This window comes from Tupaia chinensis, unplaced genomic scaffold (genome assembly GCF_000334495.1).
Source record: "Tupaia chinensis unplaced genomic scaffold, TupChi_1.0 Scaffold000185_1, whole genome shotgun sequence".
In the NCBI taxonomy this organism is placed as follows: domain Eukaryota; kingdom Metazoa; phylum Chordata; class Mammalia; order Scandentia; family Tupaiidae; genus Tupaia; species Tupaia belangeri.
In genome coordinates, this window is record NW_006159660.1 from 1,353,609 (window position 1) to 1,373,437 (window position 19,829).

At 37.3% G+C, this 19,829-nt stretch overlaps 1 protein-coding gene across 1 annotated transcript in view; it reads left to right on the forward strand.

Moving 5' to 3' along the window:
* CNTN3 (contactin 3) overlaps positions 1-19,829 on the forward strand; it is a 304,699-nt gene that overhangs the window by 47,803 nt on the left and 237,067 nt on the right. Inside the window, exon 3 of the mRNA XM_027771124.1 lies at positions 307-482. Coding sequence (XP_027626925.1) covers positions 307-482 — 176 coding nt within the window. The remainder of the gene's footprint in view (positions 1-306; positions 483-19,829) is intronic.

The window sequence follows — 19,829 nt, forward strand, 5'->3', positions numbered from 1 at the left end:
TTCCCTACATAGGTCTAGTCTAATATTTCCCTGGTGAACAAACTAAATTATTCTCACCTTTTCACAAAACCTTAAAAAACAAAACCTTAACTTCTAGATGCTATTCTGTTGTACTTTCTACTGTACTTTGACCTTCTGTTTTTGATATGTAGTTGGGCATATTTGATCTTCAGTTATGTAACATTTTAATAATGTATATATCATCTTTCATTTATAAGAGGGATAATGTTTAAAGTGGATTTTATAATGTAGAGTCTTGTAAATTAAATATACTAAGAAAGAAAAACTTTGACATTTGTTTTACAGATGGCAGCTAAATGGAAGCGATATTGACATGAGTCTGGAACATCATTATAAGTTAAATGGAGGAAATCTTGTGGTTTTTAACCCCAACAGAAATTGGGATACTGGAAGTTACCAATGTTTTGCAACCAATTCCCTCGGAACAATTGTCAGCAGAGAAGCAAAACTCCAGTTTGCCTGTAAGTTGTGCTAACACATCTAGCAAGACCAATATTTAGAAATATGTAACTGTATTCGTGCGGTTGTTTTAGATTTCAGAAACAATGCATGTATTTTATTGATTCAGTAAATAGGTTGAGAAAAAAATTCAAGATGCTTTTCTTGGACCACTATATACTGTACAAATCAGAGCTTAAAATGTATGTGGAGCCAGGCTGGTAGTTAAGACAGCTATATCTTATATGGCCGACCATGTGGTTTTAGTCCCAGACCTGGCAGCCTGAAAAACATGCTGAATGTCTCTGTGTGTGTGTGTGTGTGTGTAGGGGTGGGGTGTGGGGAGGCAGGGGAAGGGTGTTCTCTTTTATTGTTTTGTAAAGGTTTTGTTTAGGGGATGCAGAATAATCCATATATGGGGACAAGCAGATGGTATAATGCTTATGTCACTGGACTCCCATGTAGGTGAACATGGTTTAAGTCCCGGACCTGGCAGCTTAAAACTCACACCAAGCACATGTGCATGTGTACCCAAAATCCAGAGAGGATAATGGAGGAGAAGGGATTGTGGTATGGCCATTCCCCCTAGGGAGTGATTTCTCGCTTTCTGTCTCTGTCTCTCTAGTGAGTGCACATGCCCTAGAGCAAAAATCGACCCCCTTCCTCCCCCCAAAAAATCGAGATATGGTTATTTTTATTGAGCAGTGATTCTGTGCTTTGTTCTGTGGTAGAGCTGAAAATAATATGAAAGAATTGTCAGACATGATTCATATTCTTGGAGAATATTTAGATTAGAAAATTGCATCTGACATATCTCAGAATACTCAGGAAGAAAGTCAGTGAGAAATAGAAGAACAAAACCTATGTAATGACATACTGTTGATCTCCTTTGGTGTTCTGTCACAAATGACCTTCAGCATTACCTATACTATGGCCTGGGTTCTGGAAGCTTTTTTTGCCATGTTAATTGGACCTAGGTAAACACATATAGCTTAACTTGAGAAAAATCACATTCTTTCTCCAGGGAATTAGAATTACGACCAGAGGCACAATTCCATTTTTATCTTGCCTGTTTCCTACTTTCTGTTCCTTTTTACTAATCTCTCTTCCTTTTTTTATTGTTGTATATTTTGTATATACTGCATATCATGATTTCCTTGGTTCCAAGATTTCTCTTCGTTCTTTACAGCTCAATAATTCTGGTATTGGACTGTATGTGTTTTTGTAATGTGATGGTACTCTCTACTCCCTCTGTAAGCTATCATTATATTGATGATGTGTCATTTAATGCATGATTATTCTCCTGCTTTCTATTTTTATAATGACTGTGGTTGGCTTTGTTCCTACCATTATATTTTCTGTTTTTGTTTTTTATACTTAATTATTTTTTTCTTTGTTTTCTCTCCTCACCCCATATGTATTGTACTTTTTAAAAAAATTTTAAACTTTTTTTTTTTCTTTGAGTATTTGTCATGTTTATATTGACTCATTGGGAAAGTCATGATGTACTTTTACATAGAAACATAGGTCATGACTTTCCTGATGATCTAATATTATACAAGTGGTTACCTATAATTTACTAAATCACTTTGTCTACATTTCTCTGATGGAATTTTTAGTTTAAATTTCTTTGTACTCTCTCCATTTTAAAAATGGAATTCAGTTCCTTTTTGCGCTTACTGTATACTTTGTAATTTTAGTATGACTTACACAGTTATTGGTTTAAATTGTTATAATGTCATTTTAATTTGCATACTATATATATACATACAATATGTGCTATATCTGTATATAAATTGCATATATGTGTATATATAGTACATATATAATAGTGTCCTCCAAATTCTTTGACCTTATGATGGGTTTATTGAAATATTAATTACATTTCAAGTTATGATATTTTTTACTTTTGGGCTTATTGGGTTGTAACACCATCATAAGTCAAAGAGCATCATTATAGGATTTCTTCCTTTTTTTCCCCTGTTTTCAAGTTCTTTTTTATGTCACTTGTTTTTGTCCTGTGAATTTATCTTCTTGATTCATTGAAGCCACATCTTTTTGTATTCTTTTGGTGACAAAGTCAATTTTCTGAAATGTTACAGCTTGACTACTTTCATTTGGTGTTTCCATTTTTGTGCTTAAGTATTTTTCAATAGGTTCTGAAATAAACCATGTCTAAACTCAGTCCTTGTCAGCAGGTGGTGTTAGTGGACTATTTGGCCCTACATTTATTGCCCCATGCAGAGATCAGTGTTTTCTCTCATCCTTGGGGAGTTGTGCAATTCCCAGCCTAATTCCCTGTTTCCCAGAGTCTTTCACCACATACATCACTCCTCTTATGCAGTGATCTTTTTCTTTTTTTTTTAGAGAGAGTCTTTTGCTATCGGGCATGTGCACCCACCAGACAGACAGACAGACAGAGAGACAGAAAGCGAGAAATCACCCCTCAGGGAGGATGGTCACTCTTCAGTCCCTTCTCCTCCCTCAATTTTGGGCACTCACACACATAAACCTGGTCTGAGTTTTAAGCCACCAGGTCCGGGACTTGAACTGTGGTTGAATACGTAGGAGTAATGCATGTATTCATGGGATCTGGTCCCATGATCTTTTTGTAGTATGGATTCTTTATGCATGTATGAAGGAGTATAATTAACTCATAGGTTTTCCTCTGACAGTTCCTCCTGGAGAGTATGGCTTCTATGGGAAGTACCTCTAACACTTTATTGACTGAGTGGTCATTCAGGAGCATATTGTTTTATTTCCATGTATTCGTAGAGGCTCCAAAGTCCTTCTAATAATTGATTTTTACTTCCATTGTGCTCAGAAATGTTACTAGATATGATTTTGATATTTTCAAATTTACTGAGATTTGTTTTCTTTTGGACTATCCTATGGTATATCCTAGAAAATGTTCCATGTGCTGATAAAAAAAAATTATATTCTGTAGCTATGTGATGAAGGGCTCTATAAATGTCTTTTAGGTCCATTGAACTTCTAGGAGAGTTTAAATCCAACATTCTTTGTTCATTTTCTAGATAATCTATCCAAAGCTGAGAGCAGGGTGTTGAAGACCCCACGGAAGGAATTAGTCTCTATCTCCCTTGACATCTAACAATACTTGCTTCACATATGTGGGTGTGCTGATGCTGGGTGCATATGTATTTACTATTGTTATATCCTCTTGATGAGTTGACCCACTTGTAACTATATAATGACATTATTTGACCTTTTCAGTTTTGGCTTGATGAAGGTATAGTCACTCCTGCTCCCTTCTGGTTTCTCTTATGTAGAATGTCTCTTCATTTCTTCATTTTCAGGCTGTTTGTGTGTTTATTGGTGAAGCATTTTTTTTTGTAGGCAGCATGTAATTGTGTCTTTAAAAAATATAATTCTTCAGCCTATATATTTTGAGAGTTTAATTTATTTACATTTAAAATTATTATTGATAGGTAAAGACCAACCCCTGTCATTTTGCTGGTTTTCTGGTTGTTTTACAGTTCCTGTTTTCCTTCCTTTCTCTTTTATTGCTTATTTTTGCCATTTGGTGCTTTTCTCTAGTGTTAAGATTTGATTACTTTTTTGTCCTAATTGGTTTATCCACCCTACTGGTGAATATTATACCTTCACATGTTTTCATGATGGTGGTTACTGTTTTTCCTTCCAGATATAGAACTCTTTGAATCATTTCTTATAATGCCAGTCTTGTGGAAATAAATCCCTTCAGTTTTTGTTTGTCTGGGACCGAATTTATTTCTCCATTTCTGAAGAGCAGCTTTTCTAGGTATTTTATTCTTGGCTGGCAGTTTTGTCTTTTGGAACTTTGAATATATCATCCTAATTTCTTCTGGCCGGTAAGGTTTCTTCTGAGGAATATGCTGTTAGTTTAATGGAGGTTCCCTTATGTGTGACATGATGTTTTTCTCTTGTTTTCAGAATTCTCTGTCTTTCACTTTTGACAGATTTACTATAATGTACCTCAGACAGGATTTTTTATAGTTGAATCTACTTGAGGACTTTTGAACTTCATGAGTCTGGATGTCTAACTTGAGACTTTGGAATTTTGCATTTATTATTTCATAAAACAGTTTTTCAATTACTTTTCCCATTTCCTTTCCTCTGAAACTCTCATAATGAGATTATTTTTTCACTTTATTTAGCTCCATAGCTCCTGTAGACTTTCATAATTCTTTATATGTATTTTTTTTCCTTTTGTCTGACTAGGTTTTTTCAAAGGATCTATCTTCAAGTTTAGAAATTCTTTCTTCTGCTTGATCAAGTATGCTGTTGAAGTTCCAGGTGTATTTTTATTTTTTTTCACTGAATTTTTCAGCTCTAAGATTTCTATTTGACTATTTCTTATAATATCTAAATCTGTTGAATTTCTCATTTAGATCATTTATTGTTGCCCTGATTTTTTTCCAATTACCCATTTTCTCTTGTATCTCATTGAGATTATTATTATTATTATTATTATTATCATTGACCTTTTGAATTCCTTTCAGGAATTTCATGGATTTTCTTCTCTTAGTATCTACTGCTGGAGAATTATTGTATTCCCTGGGGGCAGGGAATGTGATGTTATCATTTTTTTTCATAATTCTTGTGTCACTATGATGCTTTTTGTGCATCTGGTTGAACAGTTGACTGTACCAGTATTATAGAATGGCTTTTTCGTGAAAGACTTTCTCCTATAGTTGAGCCCTAGGATATTGGTTGGGTAGGGTATGTGGTCCTTGGTTCCAGGAAAGCATGGTAGTATAGACTGTTGTAATCAGCATTAATGATACTTGTGAGTGCCTTGGTGGCCTAGGTTTTAGGAATTTATGAGGTTGGCCTCTGGGTAGATCCTGACTGTTCAAAAAGCAGGGTGTGTTTGTGGGTGAGTTGGGTCACTTTAGGTGTGGTATGTAGCCAGAGGAGAGTCATTCAACTTTTCTCATGGGCCATGGATAGGTAGTGCCTCTCTGAAAGCTCCAGGTGGAGCATGCAACTGTGGATGAAGTTCTTCACCTAACAGTTCCTGTGGGACACGGAAGTTGGTCACACTATGGCTTTATGCAGCCACTGCTTAGGTGGAGGAGAGAACAATGAAACCTAGACTTCTCATCTAGAAAAATTGAGCAGCAATCCCCTCCCCCCCTTTGCCACTCTCTAAATTGGTCTCAGGACCTATGAAGGCTGCAGTATTCCCCTGCAGTAAAGACTTCAGGTATCTGAGGTGTTATTGGGAGATCTCTCCTTTATCATTTATCATAAGAAGTTCCACTCAGTTCCAAGCTGGTCTCAACCTGGGGCAAAGGGCAGCAGATGCAGAATGCTTTCCTCCCCTTCTACAGGGCCATGCTGAGTCTCCATATCCCACATCGTCTCTGCTATATCCTCACTGCACTGCAGAACTCTCCCTCAGACACTCCAGCTGAATATCAGCTGCTTATTCTTTGTTTTGGTCCTTTTTTGTGGGAATTAATCATGGTAGACACCTGTAGTCAGCCATCTTGCCAGAAATCAGATGATGTGATGTTTAAGTTTTATACTTACCCTTTTAAAAATTTTTTTGAGATGTTTTTGCCTTAGGGTATGTGTGCCCACTGGAGAGAGAAAGAGAGACAGTGAGAGGGAATCTCTCCTCTTCCATTCTGCTCCTGGGATCTTGGGCACACAAATGTACCCTATGTGATTTTTAAGCCACCAGGTCTGGGGCTTGAACCACAGTTTGCTATGTGGGAGTCCAGTGATGTAACCTGCTACACCATCTGCTGGCCCCTATAATTACCCTTTATCATTCATCAGCAGTTTAGTTTTTATTATGACTGCTTTATTTTTTTAAATCCCTTTGCAATTTTACATATGCATGCTTTTTTTCTCCTTTTACTCTGTTAATATACTGAATATTTTCTAGTACTAAATGAATTAGTTTCATCTCAGCTTTTACATATTTTTTAAATAATGAGATATTATCTATTTGTTAATATTTTACATATATTATAGTAGCTTTTCTTTTTTTACTTTCTCCTCATACTGTTTGTCTCTGACTTTGTTATCAAAGTTACATTTACTTTTGAAAATGACCTTGAGAATCTGCCTTGTTTTGTTATGTTCTTGAAGACTTTGAAAAATATTAGAATTATTTGTTCCTTGAATAAAATTTAGAATATATAGAGAAAATCATCTATGTCTAGAGTCTTTCTTGAGGAAATATTTTAACTATCATTTGAAATTATTAGAGGATTAAATATATTTTTAATTTCTTCATGATAAGATTTTTGTTTTCTAGAAATGTAATCTATTTTATTTATGATTCTAATGTATTGGTAAAATTATTTTAAAACATTTTCTTTTATTGTGTTATTTTTTTTTGCTTTATCTGAACACATATTTTCTATTTCATTATTTTGTATATTATTCCTTCCATCTTGAGCCACCTGGATTAGATTGTTCCTCTCAACTTTCCCCTATCTCTGGTCTATCCAGATTTCCTTGATTTGTATTTCTACATATTTAAACTTTCTTTTAACCCATCTATTGTATTTTTAATACCTGCTGTAACGTTTTCATAATTTAAGAGTATTTTTTTAGAGAGTGATTTTTCCTGTAGGGCATGTGTGCTTGCCAGAGAGACAGAGAGAGATGGAGAGACAGAAAATGAGAAATCACTCCCCCCCACCCAGGGGAAATGACCACACCACAATCCCTTCTCCTCCATTCTCCCCTTGGGATTTTGGGCACGCACTCACACATGCCTGGCATGAGTTTTAAACTGCCTGGTTCAGGACTCATAACATGTTCAACAACATGGGAGTCCAGCAATGCCATCTGGTGGTCATGATTTAAGAGTTTTGTTTTTTATTTTTATTTCAAATTTCCTTTTCATACTTTTATTCTAATTTAATAATTGTAATACTTTCTCATAATGACATAAAGATATGAATGATGGTTTTATTGCCTGTATGTTTTCTTCCCCCTGTACAAACTCTCTTTTCTCCACATTAGTTCATTTTTGTTTTCTGTTGGCTTGTTTCTATCTTTCCTACAACAGGTTTTTTGCAGTTATCTGATAATATTTGGTTGCTGATACATGCTTTAAAGTATAGAATACTAAAACCTAATGGAAATCTTTATGTATGTGTACAGTTTGTCATCATCAGGGTCACTAAGTGTGACTTTCCTTATTGGGGCTCATCTAATTTTTAGTTATTCTTTTTTCAGGAGGTCAGATAGCTCTGAATTCGTAAAAGAAAAAAAATTCTACTTACTTCCTTGAAAGGAAAAGCTGCCACTAATTTTCTGGGTGCCTGTGGAGAAGAGGCCTTGGGGGATTCCAGTGTCCAGTGTGCTATATGTATTTAATTTACCTGTTTGCTCACAAAACCATTCATAAAATGTGCTTGATAATTCTACTGGAGACATTCAGTATTTACTGAAACTCTCGAAAATAAGCCTCTTATGTCCTAGTGTAGAATCTGGTACTCCCCTGCTTATGTGGATGGGGCAAGGGATCTGGATGTCTAACCAATGCTTTATCATCTCTTACTTCATCTCCTTTCCCAGATGTGCCTCCAATCTCCAAAGCTAAGCTCTTGAGGATTCTGCCTACATTTTTCACCTCTAGGTTTTCCCCACTATGAGCTTAATGGTCACCTTTCTTTTATGCCAAAACCTTTAATACCATCACATCTCTTTTCCAACATCCAAACTTGGGTAGTCAGATAAGTTATGACATATTTTTCTGTTTTTCTATGCAAAAATGCGTCATGACTTTTCTGACCACCCATGCTATGTTCTATTGTCCTGTCTTTGTATTTTTATGCCTTTAGAAAATACAAGGGGGGCTAGCCAGTGGCATGGTGGATCCCACATGGTTGACTGCAGTTTGAGTCCTGGATTCAGTGACTTGAAAAACATGGCGGGTACATGTATGTGTGTGTGCCCAGAGTCCTTAGAAGAAGGGACTGTGGTGTGACTCTCCCTCACTGGGGAAGGGTACTTTCTTATTCTTTTCCTCCTACTCTTGTGTCTTTCCAGCAAGCATGTGCACCCTATAGCAAATTTTTTTAAATGTATTAGAGAAAGAAAGAAAGAAAGAAAGAAAGAAAGAAAGAAAGAAAGAAAGAAAGAAAGAAAGAAAGAAAGAAAGAAAAGGCCCTGACATTATTCCTGGAAAAACAGAATTAAAGAATGAGTTTCTTTTGGTGGGGGAAAAAAAAAAAAACAACCTGAAATCCATTTATACTTTTTTCATAATATTCATTTTCCACAAACTTTTTGAGGATCCATCATATCTCTTAATGTAAATAAATTCTACTTTGGGGACTATTTCAGGAGAGAAATTAGATGTGTGGGTTTTCCCTAGAATCTTTTTTACATAATTGGTATTTGTTTAGCTTTACCCTTATGTTTTCTATTTTTCTTTGTTCACCTTTTTTCCTGGTATCTGGGATCATTTTCCTTTGTTGAGATATTTATCTTTCAGAAATCCTTTTACTGAGTTCCCGCTGGTGGTCAGTGCTACTTTGTTTTTCATGTTTCCTCCATTGGTCAGAAATTGTGTTTATTTTGTTCTCATTTATCAAAAGATAATTTTTCAGTAAAGTATAACATTAAAGGCACAGATACTGGAGCTAGACATTCTGCATTTGAATCCCACTCCCACCACTTACTAACTATGTGACTTCTGCAAGATTCTGAACTTCTTTGTGCTTTAGGTTATCTATAAAGCCAGGACCAACAGCACTTATCTCACCAGGTGTGAGGATGAAATTAGCTAACATATGTCAAGCACCTAGAGCAGTCCCTAGCACACAGTCCCTGCTATACAAGGATAAGCTGTTACATTTTCATATAATTCTAGGGCTTAATTCTTGGGATGTATGCTTTATGGAAACTGGGTCATTGTTGGCAGTTATCGCTTCTACTTTTGCTCATCTTCCATGCCTGGTCTTTGCTTTTTCTTTTTTTAAAAAAATTCTCATTGTCTCTTCTATCTCTAAATATCTTTCCTAGTTTTTATTCTATATTGCTTTCACAGTTACCTATGAAGATCAAGTCTGCACTTCTGACCTGGTCTCTGCTAAATTTCTTATTAAATTGTTCTTTGGATTTTTAATTTTAGTGATAGTTTTCATGTCTAAATATTCTGTCTGGTTCATTTTTTTATATTCCTGCTTCTTTTTTAAAAAAAAACATTTGCCAGAAGACACCTGTACTTGCCAGAGAGTAAGAGAGGGAAAGTGAAATAAACCCTCCCCTTGGGGATAGTGATGCATCAATCTCTTCTCAATGTCTTCCCTGCTTTGGGGATTTGGGGCATGTACGCACACGCATCCAGTGTGTTTTTCAAGCCACCAGGTCCAGGACTTAAACCGCACAGTCAGCCATGTGGAAACTAGCCTACATGCCACCAGCTGATGCTGTTCCTATTCTTCATTTAGAATATTCCACTTTTCTTTCTGATGATTTGACCCCTCTGCTACTTTTCCCTTTATGACTTTATTTAAAACATTTAGCTGTTCTTTCATAGTGTCTTCCTACTAGCTCAGGAAATTTTGGGTATTACCTGTGTGACATGTTCTGTTCACTTTCACTTACAGTGAAGAGTTTCATCTTATGTAATTTTTGTTGTGAATTTTACTTATAGCAGAGTTTCTGCCTACTTGTGCAAACATGTGATTTTTGTTAGCCTTGGTTTAAGGAGTGTCCATACCTACCAGCTGTTATTGGTGCTGCCAGGGACCTCAGGAATATAATCAACCCTGGAACCTTTTTATGTGAGTATATTGGTTTGATGTAGGCCACCGTATGTAGTTGATTTTCATTATTTGTGGTAGCTACAGTCTATATAGTCACTTCTAACACTGAAATTAGTGAATAATAAACTCTTGCTTCCAGGGGAAATAGAGAATCATGATTCTGTGTACCTCATATTCTATTGCCATCAACCAAACAGTATGTAACCTTGTTTTCTTCGTGTTTCTGTTTACAACTTATATGTTGTTAGTTCATTAACATTGAACTCACAACCAACTTCTCTATAACTCATGCCCAGCTACAGCTTATCCAACACCTGTATTTTCTCTATCGGCCACATCGTAGCTTTGCTGCACACAGAAACAGTACACAGCACTTTAGCACTGCACTTGGAAGCCATGGTTTTTTGTTTTATGTTTGTTTGTTTTTTGTTTTATTGCCTCGGGTCATGTGCACTTGCCAAAGAGAGAGAGAGAGAGAGAGAAGTGAGGCAATTTACCTCAGGAGGAATGGCCAGATTCTCTTCTAGTCTCCTCTTGGGGTTTTTAGCACACACACACACACACACACACACACACACACACACCCTACATGTTTTCCAAGCTGCCATGTCCAGAACTCGAACCATGTGGTCGGCCTTGTGGGATTCAGTTGCCTTAACCACCATGCCATCAGCTAGCTCCTTAGGGGCCATTTTAATTTATTTCTTACAAACAGAAAGCACAAAATATGTGAAAAATGTGGCACTCGATGTATGGTGAAAAGGACAATAGTTTACAGCATCGGAGTTGAAACAAGAAAGCAGAGCATTACGTTGTTCACCTTCAGCTGAGAACTCATGTATCATGGGACTCAAAATTTTCACATTCAGTGCATGTCTATGAATGGCCTAGAAAGTGCTGCAGACATTGATTTTGGGGTAACTGATAAATTTGAGTGAGTAGGCAAATGTTCAAGTATGAAATCCATGAAAAAGTAGATTTAGCTGTATCTTAAATAAATATGAAACCCCGAAGTATGTGAAATACAAGATCACAGATGGAATTCTTGGCTGAAATACTATCTGTGTCCACCATGCCTTCTACCATAGCAGAGCCTTAATCCAAAGAGAAAGAGTTGGACAAACTTATTTGCTAGTTGTCTCCCTGGGTCCATAGGAGAGTTTAAACATGAGTGCAGGCTTTTAAGGATGCTGGATGTGTATGAAGTGTCTTATTTTCAAGTGACCATTTCTTTCTCATTGTTAAAAATTTGTCATAGTTGTATATGCTTGCTGGAGAGAGACAGAAAGCTATGAACAGAGAGAGAGAAAGTGAGAAAGCATCCCCTCCAAGGGAGATGACCATGCCATAGTCCCTGTTCCCGCATTCTTTTCTTGGGATTTTGGGCATGTATCCACACACACCTGGCATGCCTTACAAGCACCAAGTCCAAGACTCAAACCATGCAGTCAGCCATATGTGATCCATCCACCCCAGCCAGCACACCACCAGTCTGGCGCCCAGGTAGCCATTTCTTGGGCCCAAGTCAACTCTTGTTTCTACTTGGGCAGTTAAACAAGCTACTACGGTGCCAAACTAATCCTCACTGTTGTCTTCACATGCTCATTGCACTGATCCAGCAACCTAGCATAACCTCTAGAATTTAGGAGTCTGCTTTGTAGCTTTTCCTTTTTCTCTATGCATCCAATTTACCATAATGTTGTATCTTAACCAATATTGTTAGGCAGTTTGTGGAGCTTGAAATGTCCTGCCCTCTCTTCAGCGTCTATAATTTGCATTGAATTCTGTTACTTAGGAAGATAATGTCAGTGAGTGAAGCAAACTTTGAGCAATAAAGAGTAGTAGGGTCTGGGATGAACAAAAATAAACATACTTTTTCTTAAAAAAGCTCACACTACTTAGTTCCCTGTTTTTGTTTTTTTTTTGTTTGTTTGTTTTTTTGTCCTCTATTTTATACATAAATTCATTCTCCCAGTATGACTTTTCTCCTGAACTCTGGTCTCAAATTAACTTTCTGCCTCTTCCATATCTATAGGTATCCATCTCAAGCTTATGTTTTCAGACCAAAATTGTGATTTTTTTTTCCCCTTCAGGAACCTATAATTGTTGGTGTTTTCTATGTGGAAAAGAGACATATTTGTTGTGTTGTTCAAGCCTAAACCTTACAGTCATTTTTGAGTTTTGTGTCTCTCTCACACTTCAAATCTTTTTTTTTTTTTTGAGAGGTTTTTGCTATAGGGCATGTGTGCTTGCCAGAAGGACAGAGAGAGACAGAAAGACAGAAAGCAAGAAATCACCTCCCAGGGAGGATGGTCATGCCACAGTCCCTTCTCCTCCATTCTCCTCTTGGGATCTTGGGCACGCACACACTGTCACTTCCTAAAACTTACTTTCTATCCTCTGTATTTTCACCCTAACCTTTGTTCTTACCTGACATTTTACATCTTTGTATTTGTTGATTTTTGTTTCCACTGCTAGATTCAAAGACTATGTTGTTCACTGCTTTATTCCTAGAAACTGGCAGAGTGCCTAGAATTCAGTAGATGCTCATTCAGTATTTGTGCGATGAATTAAATAATGATTGAGGAAATGCAGGAACCGTGTCCCAAAGCTAATCACCTTTCAAGATAAACCACAATTTGTTCTTACCTGTAATGTCTTGACTTTTAGTTTGTTAGAGGAAAAGTGAGAAATCACCCCTTGAGAGAATGGCCATACTGCAATCCTTTCTCCTCTCTTCTCTTCTTAGGATTTTGGGCACACACACACACATGCTTGGTATGATTTTCAAGCTGCCAGACCTAGGACTTGAACCATGGTTGGCTATATGGACGACCAGTACCTTAAAAACAGTACCATCTGGTGGCCCCATGTCTTGACTTTTTAAATGTTGTGGAATAAATTTTAATTTTATAATAGTGCTTCATGGACTGGGTCAGCAGGTGGCGTGGAGGTTGAGGCATCTGTATCCCACATGGCAAAATTTGTATTTCAAATCCCAGACCCGGTGGTTTGAAAATCATACCAGACACATATGCGTGCATACCCAAAATCCTAAGAGGAAAATGGAAAAGATGGGATTATGGCTTGGCCATTCCCCCTGAGGAGTGATTTCTCACCTTCACCTTCTTTCTCTGTCTCTCTCTAGTGAGAATAGGCACTGTGGCAAAATCTTAAAAAAATTAAAAAGAAAAAAAATTACAGGGGCCAGCCCCTTTTGCATTCAATGAAAAACAAGTTTAAAAGCCAGATATAGTTACCAAGTCACTAGCTAGTGACCTGAAACCTAGATTTTGAGAACAAGTATATTGTGAAACTTTGGGGTTGTCAGAAAAGTCATGATGCATTTTTGCATAGAAAAACATTGATAAATATGTCATGATGTTTCTGATGACCCAATAAAAGAATTATATTGGGGAGCCAGCAGGTGGCATGGTGGTTAAGGTGCTGGATCCCAAATGGCCCACTCCACAGTTCAAGTCCCAGACCCAGTGCTTGAAAAACACTTCAGATATGTGTGCGTGAGTGCCCAAAGTCTCTAAAGGAGAATGGAGAAGAAGGTATTTTAGTGTGGCCATACACCCTACAGTGAAAAAGTGATTTCTCACTTTCCTTCTCTCTCTATTTCTCTCTGGTGAGCATACACACCCTATGGCAAAAATCTTAAAAATATATAGATAAATAAGGTATTGGATTAGGAATGAGTCTAACTCCCTCTCTTAATACAATATATGACAGTATCTTATGTATAAGCCCAGAACTGGTTCCCCCCCACCCTTATTTTGATGCTTTGCACATTTTGCAATCTTTTTATGCAGAACAGAAATTGACAATATTACTCCGACAAAGAATTTCTTCTTCCCCTATCAGTAGAGGGAGTAGGGTATTATTCAGTTTTTATACATTATAATATCTTAAAGCACATTTAGATTGGAAAAAAAGTCTGAACAAAGAGAACTCTTAAAGAGGACCCCTGGCTACATATGAAAATACAAATTATCAAAGATTTGTTAGATAAAACTGTTGTGTTATAATTAACAGGAGTCTAGTTTACTGCATGTTATAGGCAGTGCTATGTCTCCTAACTTAATAGTGCAGCTAAACACGCAAGTTTTATCTTCGAACATAAGTAACTTTGAAGTAGTTCAAAGTTGCCTTTCTCTGACCATCTAAAAACAACTAAAATTTAAAGAAAAAGGCTATAGTTCAGTGTGTCACTCATAGTACATGAACTGAAAAACAAATAAACCTACTCAAAATATTTACAAACCCAGCCACCTCAGACAGATGTTATTTTTAAAACTAAATTTCTATTCAAGTCAGCATTTTCCCAGTAATGTGTCAGCCTATGTATTTTATTCTTTTCCAGATAAATAGGACATATATTTGTTATTTGCTTTTGAATCACAAAATTTTTTTAGTTTGTATGATAACTGCAGGTATCTTAGGATATTCACAGCATCCCAGTATTATTTCTGGCTATAGGTTTTCAGGAGAAAAGGTTGGTTGAGAGAATTCTATTGACAGGTATTTTAATCTAAATGTCCACTGGATTTGCTGTTTATCTCCTAGTCACGTATCCTTCAAGTGTTTGTACGTGAATGACTGGAATAGAGTGTGCTCTGCACTTATGGCCAACATATTCAAATTAATATGTTTTCTTATCTGTTTGCTCTAGTGATAGTAAACTGTGATTCCCATCCTAGGAGGCTCTTCTGTGTTGAAATACTAGGCTCTTGAGGTTGAATAGAATTTGGAATCTTCATCAGTAAAGTCTTTGTACATGACCATAGCATCATTCCTAATTCAACCAGTGGTATAAATCATGATAGCATGTGTACCAGATGCAGAGAAAGTGTTTTCACTGTGGAGTTATCATGGGAAGAATGTGAGCCAAAGGAGATCAGAGAGACTCCAATGTGGGAGTTCATTCATTTATTCAACGAACATTTTTTGAGTATCTTTAATGTACCACATACTTCGCAAAATTCTGGGCATGAAGGGGTTCTTGTTTTCATGGAATTAGGGTATAGTGGGGAATGGAATTCTGTCTGTCTGTCTGTCTGTCTCTATCTATCTATCTATCCATCCATCCATCTATTTAGTCTGTCTTTGATAAGTAAAATCCCAAAGTTTACTTTAGCCATGAAGAAAGTGAGGGAAAAAGAACTCGGTGTGATCTAGAGCTCAATAGGTAAAGAGAAGAATGGCATGAGATGAGTTGGCAAGACAGTCGCAAGCTAGACAGTTGAGTTCATTGAAGCCATTTTATTTCAAGCACTTTTTTTTTTTTTTTGGTTTGTTTTATCAATAGTTTGCTATAGGGAATGTACGCTCACCAGAGAGAGAGAGAGAGATAGGAAAGCATTCTCCAGGGGATGGCCACATCACAGTCCTTTCTGCATTCTCCTTTCAGGATTTTGGGCACGCACACACACACACCTGCATGTTTTTCATTTCTCCCAGGCTCAGACTCCAGCCACACAGTCGGCCATGTGGGACTGGGATCCAGCTGTCTTAGCCATTATGCCACAGGCTGGCCTCATTGCACTTTAGAGTGACAAGCTCTGATTAATAAAGATAACTCCAGCTGCTCTGTGGCAGTTAGATCAGAGGAGACTAAGAATGCAAACAAGGAGACCAATAGGAAACTGAGACGTGATTACTTTTGTTTACCCAGACGATTGTTAAGGGGTAAATGGGATTTAGAAAACTTGAGATAAAATGATGGGAGTCAGTAATGTATTGATTGTTGGGAATGTGGAAGATTGTTCTCATAGAATCAGATGGCTGCGGTGTAGTTCACTAAGACAGGCAACTTGAGAAGAATGGGATATTTTCTGTGGGAGGGAGAGGAGTCATTACCTGACTTTTTATGAAGATCATGTGTTATTTTATATATTTTTTTATATTGCAAAGAGTTACTCACTGTGTTATATGCGCGTGTGTGTATATTAACAAATCAAGTGCTTGGTTATTATGAATATTGGGTTGATGACATTATCTACATAAGGCCTGAAGAGTATCTCTTTAGGATACTAGGACCCTTAAAGGAAGGATCCTAGACACACACACATGCACCCAGCATGTTTTTGAAACCTCCGGATCTGGGACTTAATTATCTGGTGATCCATGTGGGTTCCAACCACCTCAACCTCCAGGCCACTATCTGGCCCTCATATTGTGATTTTGACTTGTAGCTCCCTGATGGCTGCTAATGTGATCATATTTTCATGTGTATTATTGAGCATGTATACACCTACTTTTAGAAAAAAATGTCTATTCATATCTTGGAGAGAAGGGGAAGAGGGAGAGAAAGAAATATAGGTATATTTTTGACGGACTCACGCTATGTCACAAACTCCCTGCTACAGCTTCCCAATTATCTTTGACTACTGGTGTGCTCCATCACATCCACCCTGTAAAGGTTGGCCTGGGAGCCAAACCTGGGCCTCCCAAGTGGCTCCAACCTTGGGCAGTAGTGCCCCACTGCTTGTACCACAGCAGCTGTTTTGCCCACTTTTAAATTGGGCTATTTGTCTCTTTATTATTAAGTTGTAAGAATTCTTTTTGAATACAAGTCTCTTGTCAGATATGTGCAAATGTTTTCTTCCATTCTGTTAGATGAATTTTGAGTCACCTCTTTAAATCTCTGGAGTCAGTTGTTAGAAATCTTTGTAATTAGAAGACCGACAAAGGGTGTATTCCATCTGTGAATCATCTGGCAGGATTACATGGTATATTCTGCTAATCACATCATTGTGCTAGAGTAGAATGAACACATGATTAGAAGTTGAGACCTTGATTCTAGTACTTACTCAGACACTAGATGGGAGTCACTTGACCTTCCTGAGCCTCAGTTTCTTTATATGTAAGGAAGTATCAGTAATAGATTTCTGAATTATTCTTCTAGCATTCTCTGATTCTAAGATTAGGAGTCCATTTTATTTCAAGCGTTTTTTTTTTTTTTTTTGGTTTGTTTTATCAATAGTTTGCTATAGGGAATGTACGCTCACCAGAGAGAGAGAGAGAGATAGGAAAGCATTCTCCAGGGGATGGCCACATCACAGTCCTTTCTGCATTCTCCTTTCAGGATTTTGGGCACGCACACACACACACCTGCATGTTTTTCATTTCTCCCAGGCTCAGACTCCAGCCACACAGTCGGCCATGTGGGACTGGGATCCAGCTGTCTTAGCCATTATGCCACAGGCTGGCCTCATTGCACTTTAGAGTGACAAGCTCTGATTAATAAAGATAACTCCAGCTGCTCTGTGGCAGTTAGATCAGAGGAGACTAAGAATGCAAACAAGGAGACCAATAGGAAACTGAGACGTGATTACTTTTGTTTACCCAGACGATTGTTAAGGGGTAAATGGGATTTAGAAAACTTGAGATAAAATGATGGGAGTCAGTAATGTATTGATTGTTGGGAATGTGGAAGATTGTTCTCATAGAATCAGATGGCTGCGGTGTAGTTCACTAAGACAGGCAACTTGAGAAGAATGGGATATTTTCTGTGGGAGGGAGAGGAGTCATTACCTGACTTTTTATGAAGATCATGTGTTATTTTATATATTTTTTTATATTGCAAAGAGTTACTCACTGTGTTATATGCGCGTGTGTGTATATTAACAAATCAAGTGCTTGGTTATTATGAATATTGGGTTGATGACATTATCTACATAAGGCCTGAAGAGTATCTCTTTAGGATACTAGGACCCTTAAAGGAAGGATCCTAGACACACACACATGCACCCAGCATGTTTTTGAAACCTCCGGATCTGGGACTTAATTATCTGGTGATCCATGTGGGTTCCAACCACCTCAACCTCCAGGCCACTATCTGGCCCTCATATTGTGATTTTGACTTGTAGCTCCCTGATGGCTGCTAATGTGATCATATTTTCATGTGTATTATTGAGCATGTATACACCTACTTTTAGAAAAAAATGTCTATTCATATCTTGGAGAGAAGGGGAAGAGGGAGAGAAAGAAATATAGGTATATTTTTGACGGACTCACGCTATGTCACAAACTCCCTGCTACAGCTTCCCAATTATCTTTGACTACTGGTGTGCTCCATCACATCCACCCTGTAAAGGTTGGCCTGGGAGCCAAACCTGGGCCTCCCAAGTGGCTCCAACCTTGGGCAGTAGTGCCCCACTGCTTGTACCACAGCAGCTGTTTTGCCCACTTTTAAATTGGGCTATTTGTCTCTTTATTATTAAGTTGTAAGAATTCTTTTTGAATACAAGTCTCTTGTCAGATATGTGCAAATGTTTTCTTCCATTCTGTTAGATGAATTTTGAGTCACCTCTTTAAATCTCTGGAGTCAGTTGTTAGAAATCTTTGTAATTAGAAGACCGACAAAGGGTGTATTCCATCTGTGAATCATCTGGCAGGATTACATGGTATATTCTGCTAATCACATCATTGTGCTAGAGTAGAATGAACACATGATTAGAAGTTGAGACCTTGATTCTAGTACTTACTCAGACACTAGATGGGAGTCACTTGACCTTCCTGAGCCTCAGTTTCTTTATATGTAAGGAAGTATCAGTAATAGATTTCTGAATTATTCTTCTAGCATTCTCTGATTCTAAGATTAGGAGTCCTGTTGAACAGAATGAAGCTAATTTAAGTTGTTCCTGGATTTGGAAACAACCGAGAGCTTTGGATGAAATACTGTTTTCCTTCTTTCTTATTGAGAATTTCCCAAATATCACAGTGCAACAATGGCCTTTAGAATGCTTGCATTTTTTTCCTCCCTTCCAGGTAGTCCTTGTTGAAACTAACAACTAAATGACAGGCTTGGAAACTCTATTTCTGTAAGACGATGTAATTCGCAGTTTGGAAAGTAATGTTTAAACCCCTCCAAAATCTGTCATCTGAAGGAGACTCATCTGTCATGTGTCTCTGGATGTTGATCACTGGAAGTGGCACTTGTTTGCTATAAGCACAGAGATTTTTGCCCTAGAGAGACTAGAAATCCCTGTAGTTGTGTGTTGAACCATAATGGCATTCATAGACATTTTGTTTGGTGTGATTTTTTTCTTTTTCCTGTTTTCAGCTATCGTTTGTTTTGTTTTGTTCTGTTTTGTTTTTCCCCCTTATCCAAATGGTGTTAGCTGAGCATTCAATAAAAATTTAGTCAGTTAATTCTAAGACTTCTAATATATTTACCTCAGCAGTGTTAGTCTTAGAATGGAGCCATCCCCATCAGTAGGGGTCAGTTCTAGGATAGTATATCCTAGATAGTATATCCAGATTATTGGGTATTGATTATAGTGTGCCTTGGATCTGAGCATCTAAAAGATTTCTGATTTCATAATGATGTGTACATTTGATTTTTCATTCCATTTCATTAAAAATGTTTAGATCTCCCTTGATATGTACCCTTGGCTGGGTTCCAGCTCTCTTCCCCTTTCCATTAGTTATCAGTGAAGGGAAACATCTACATGTTAGATTTTGCTTGAAATATCAATAGCAGTTTTTTTTAACTTTCTATAAATGTTTTTGAATATAAAACATGTTTATATATAATTGCAGGGATCAAAGGAATAATGCTACTTAGCTTCCTATGAAACTGATTTCTATTCCTTTCAAATTGACATCAATTAT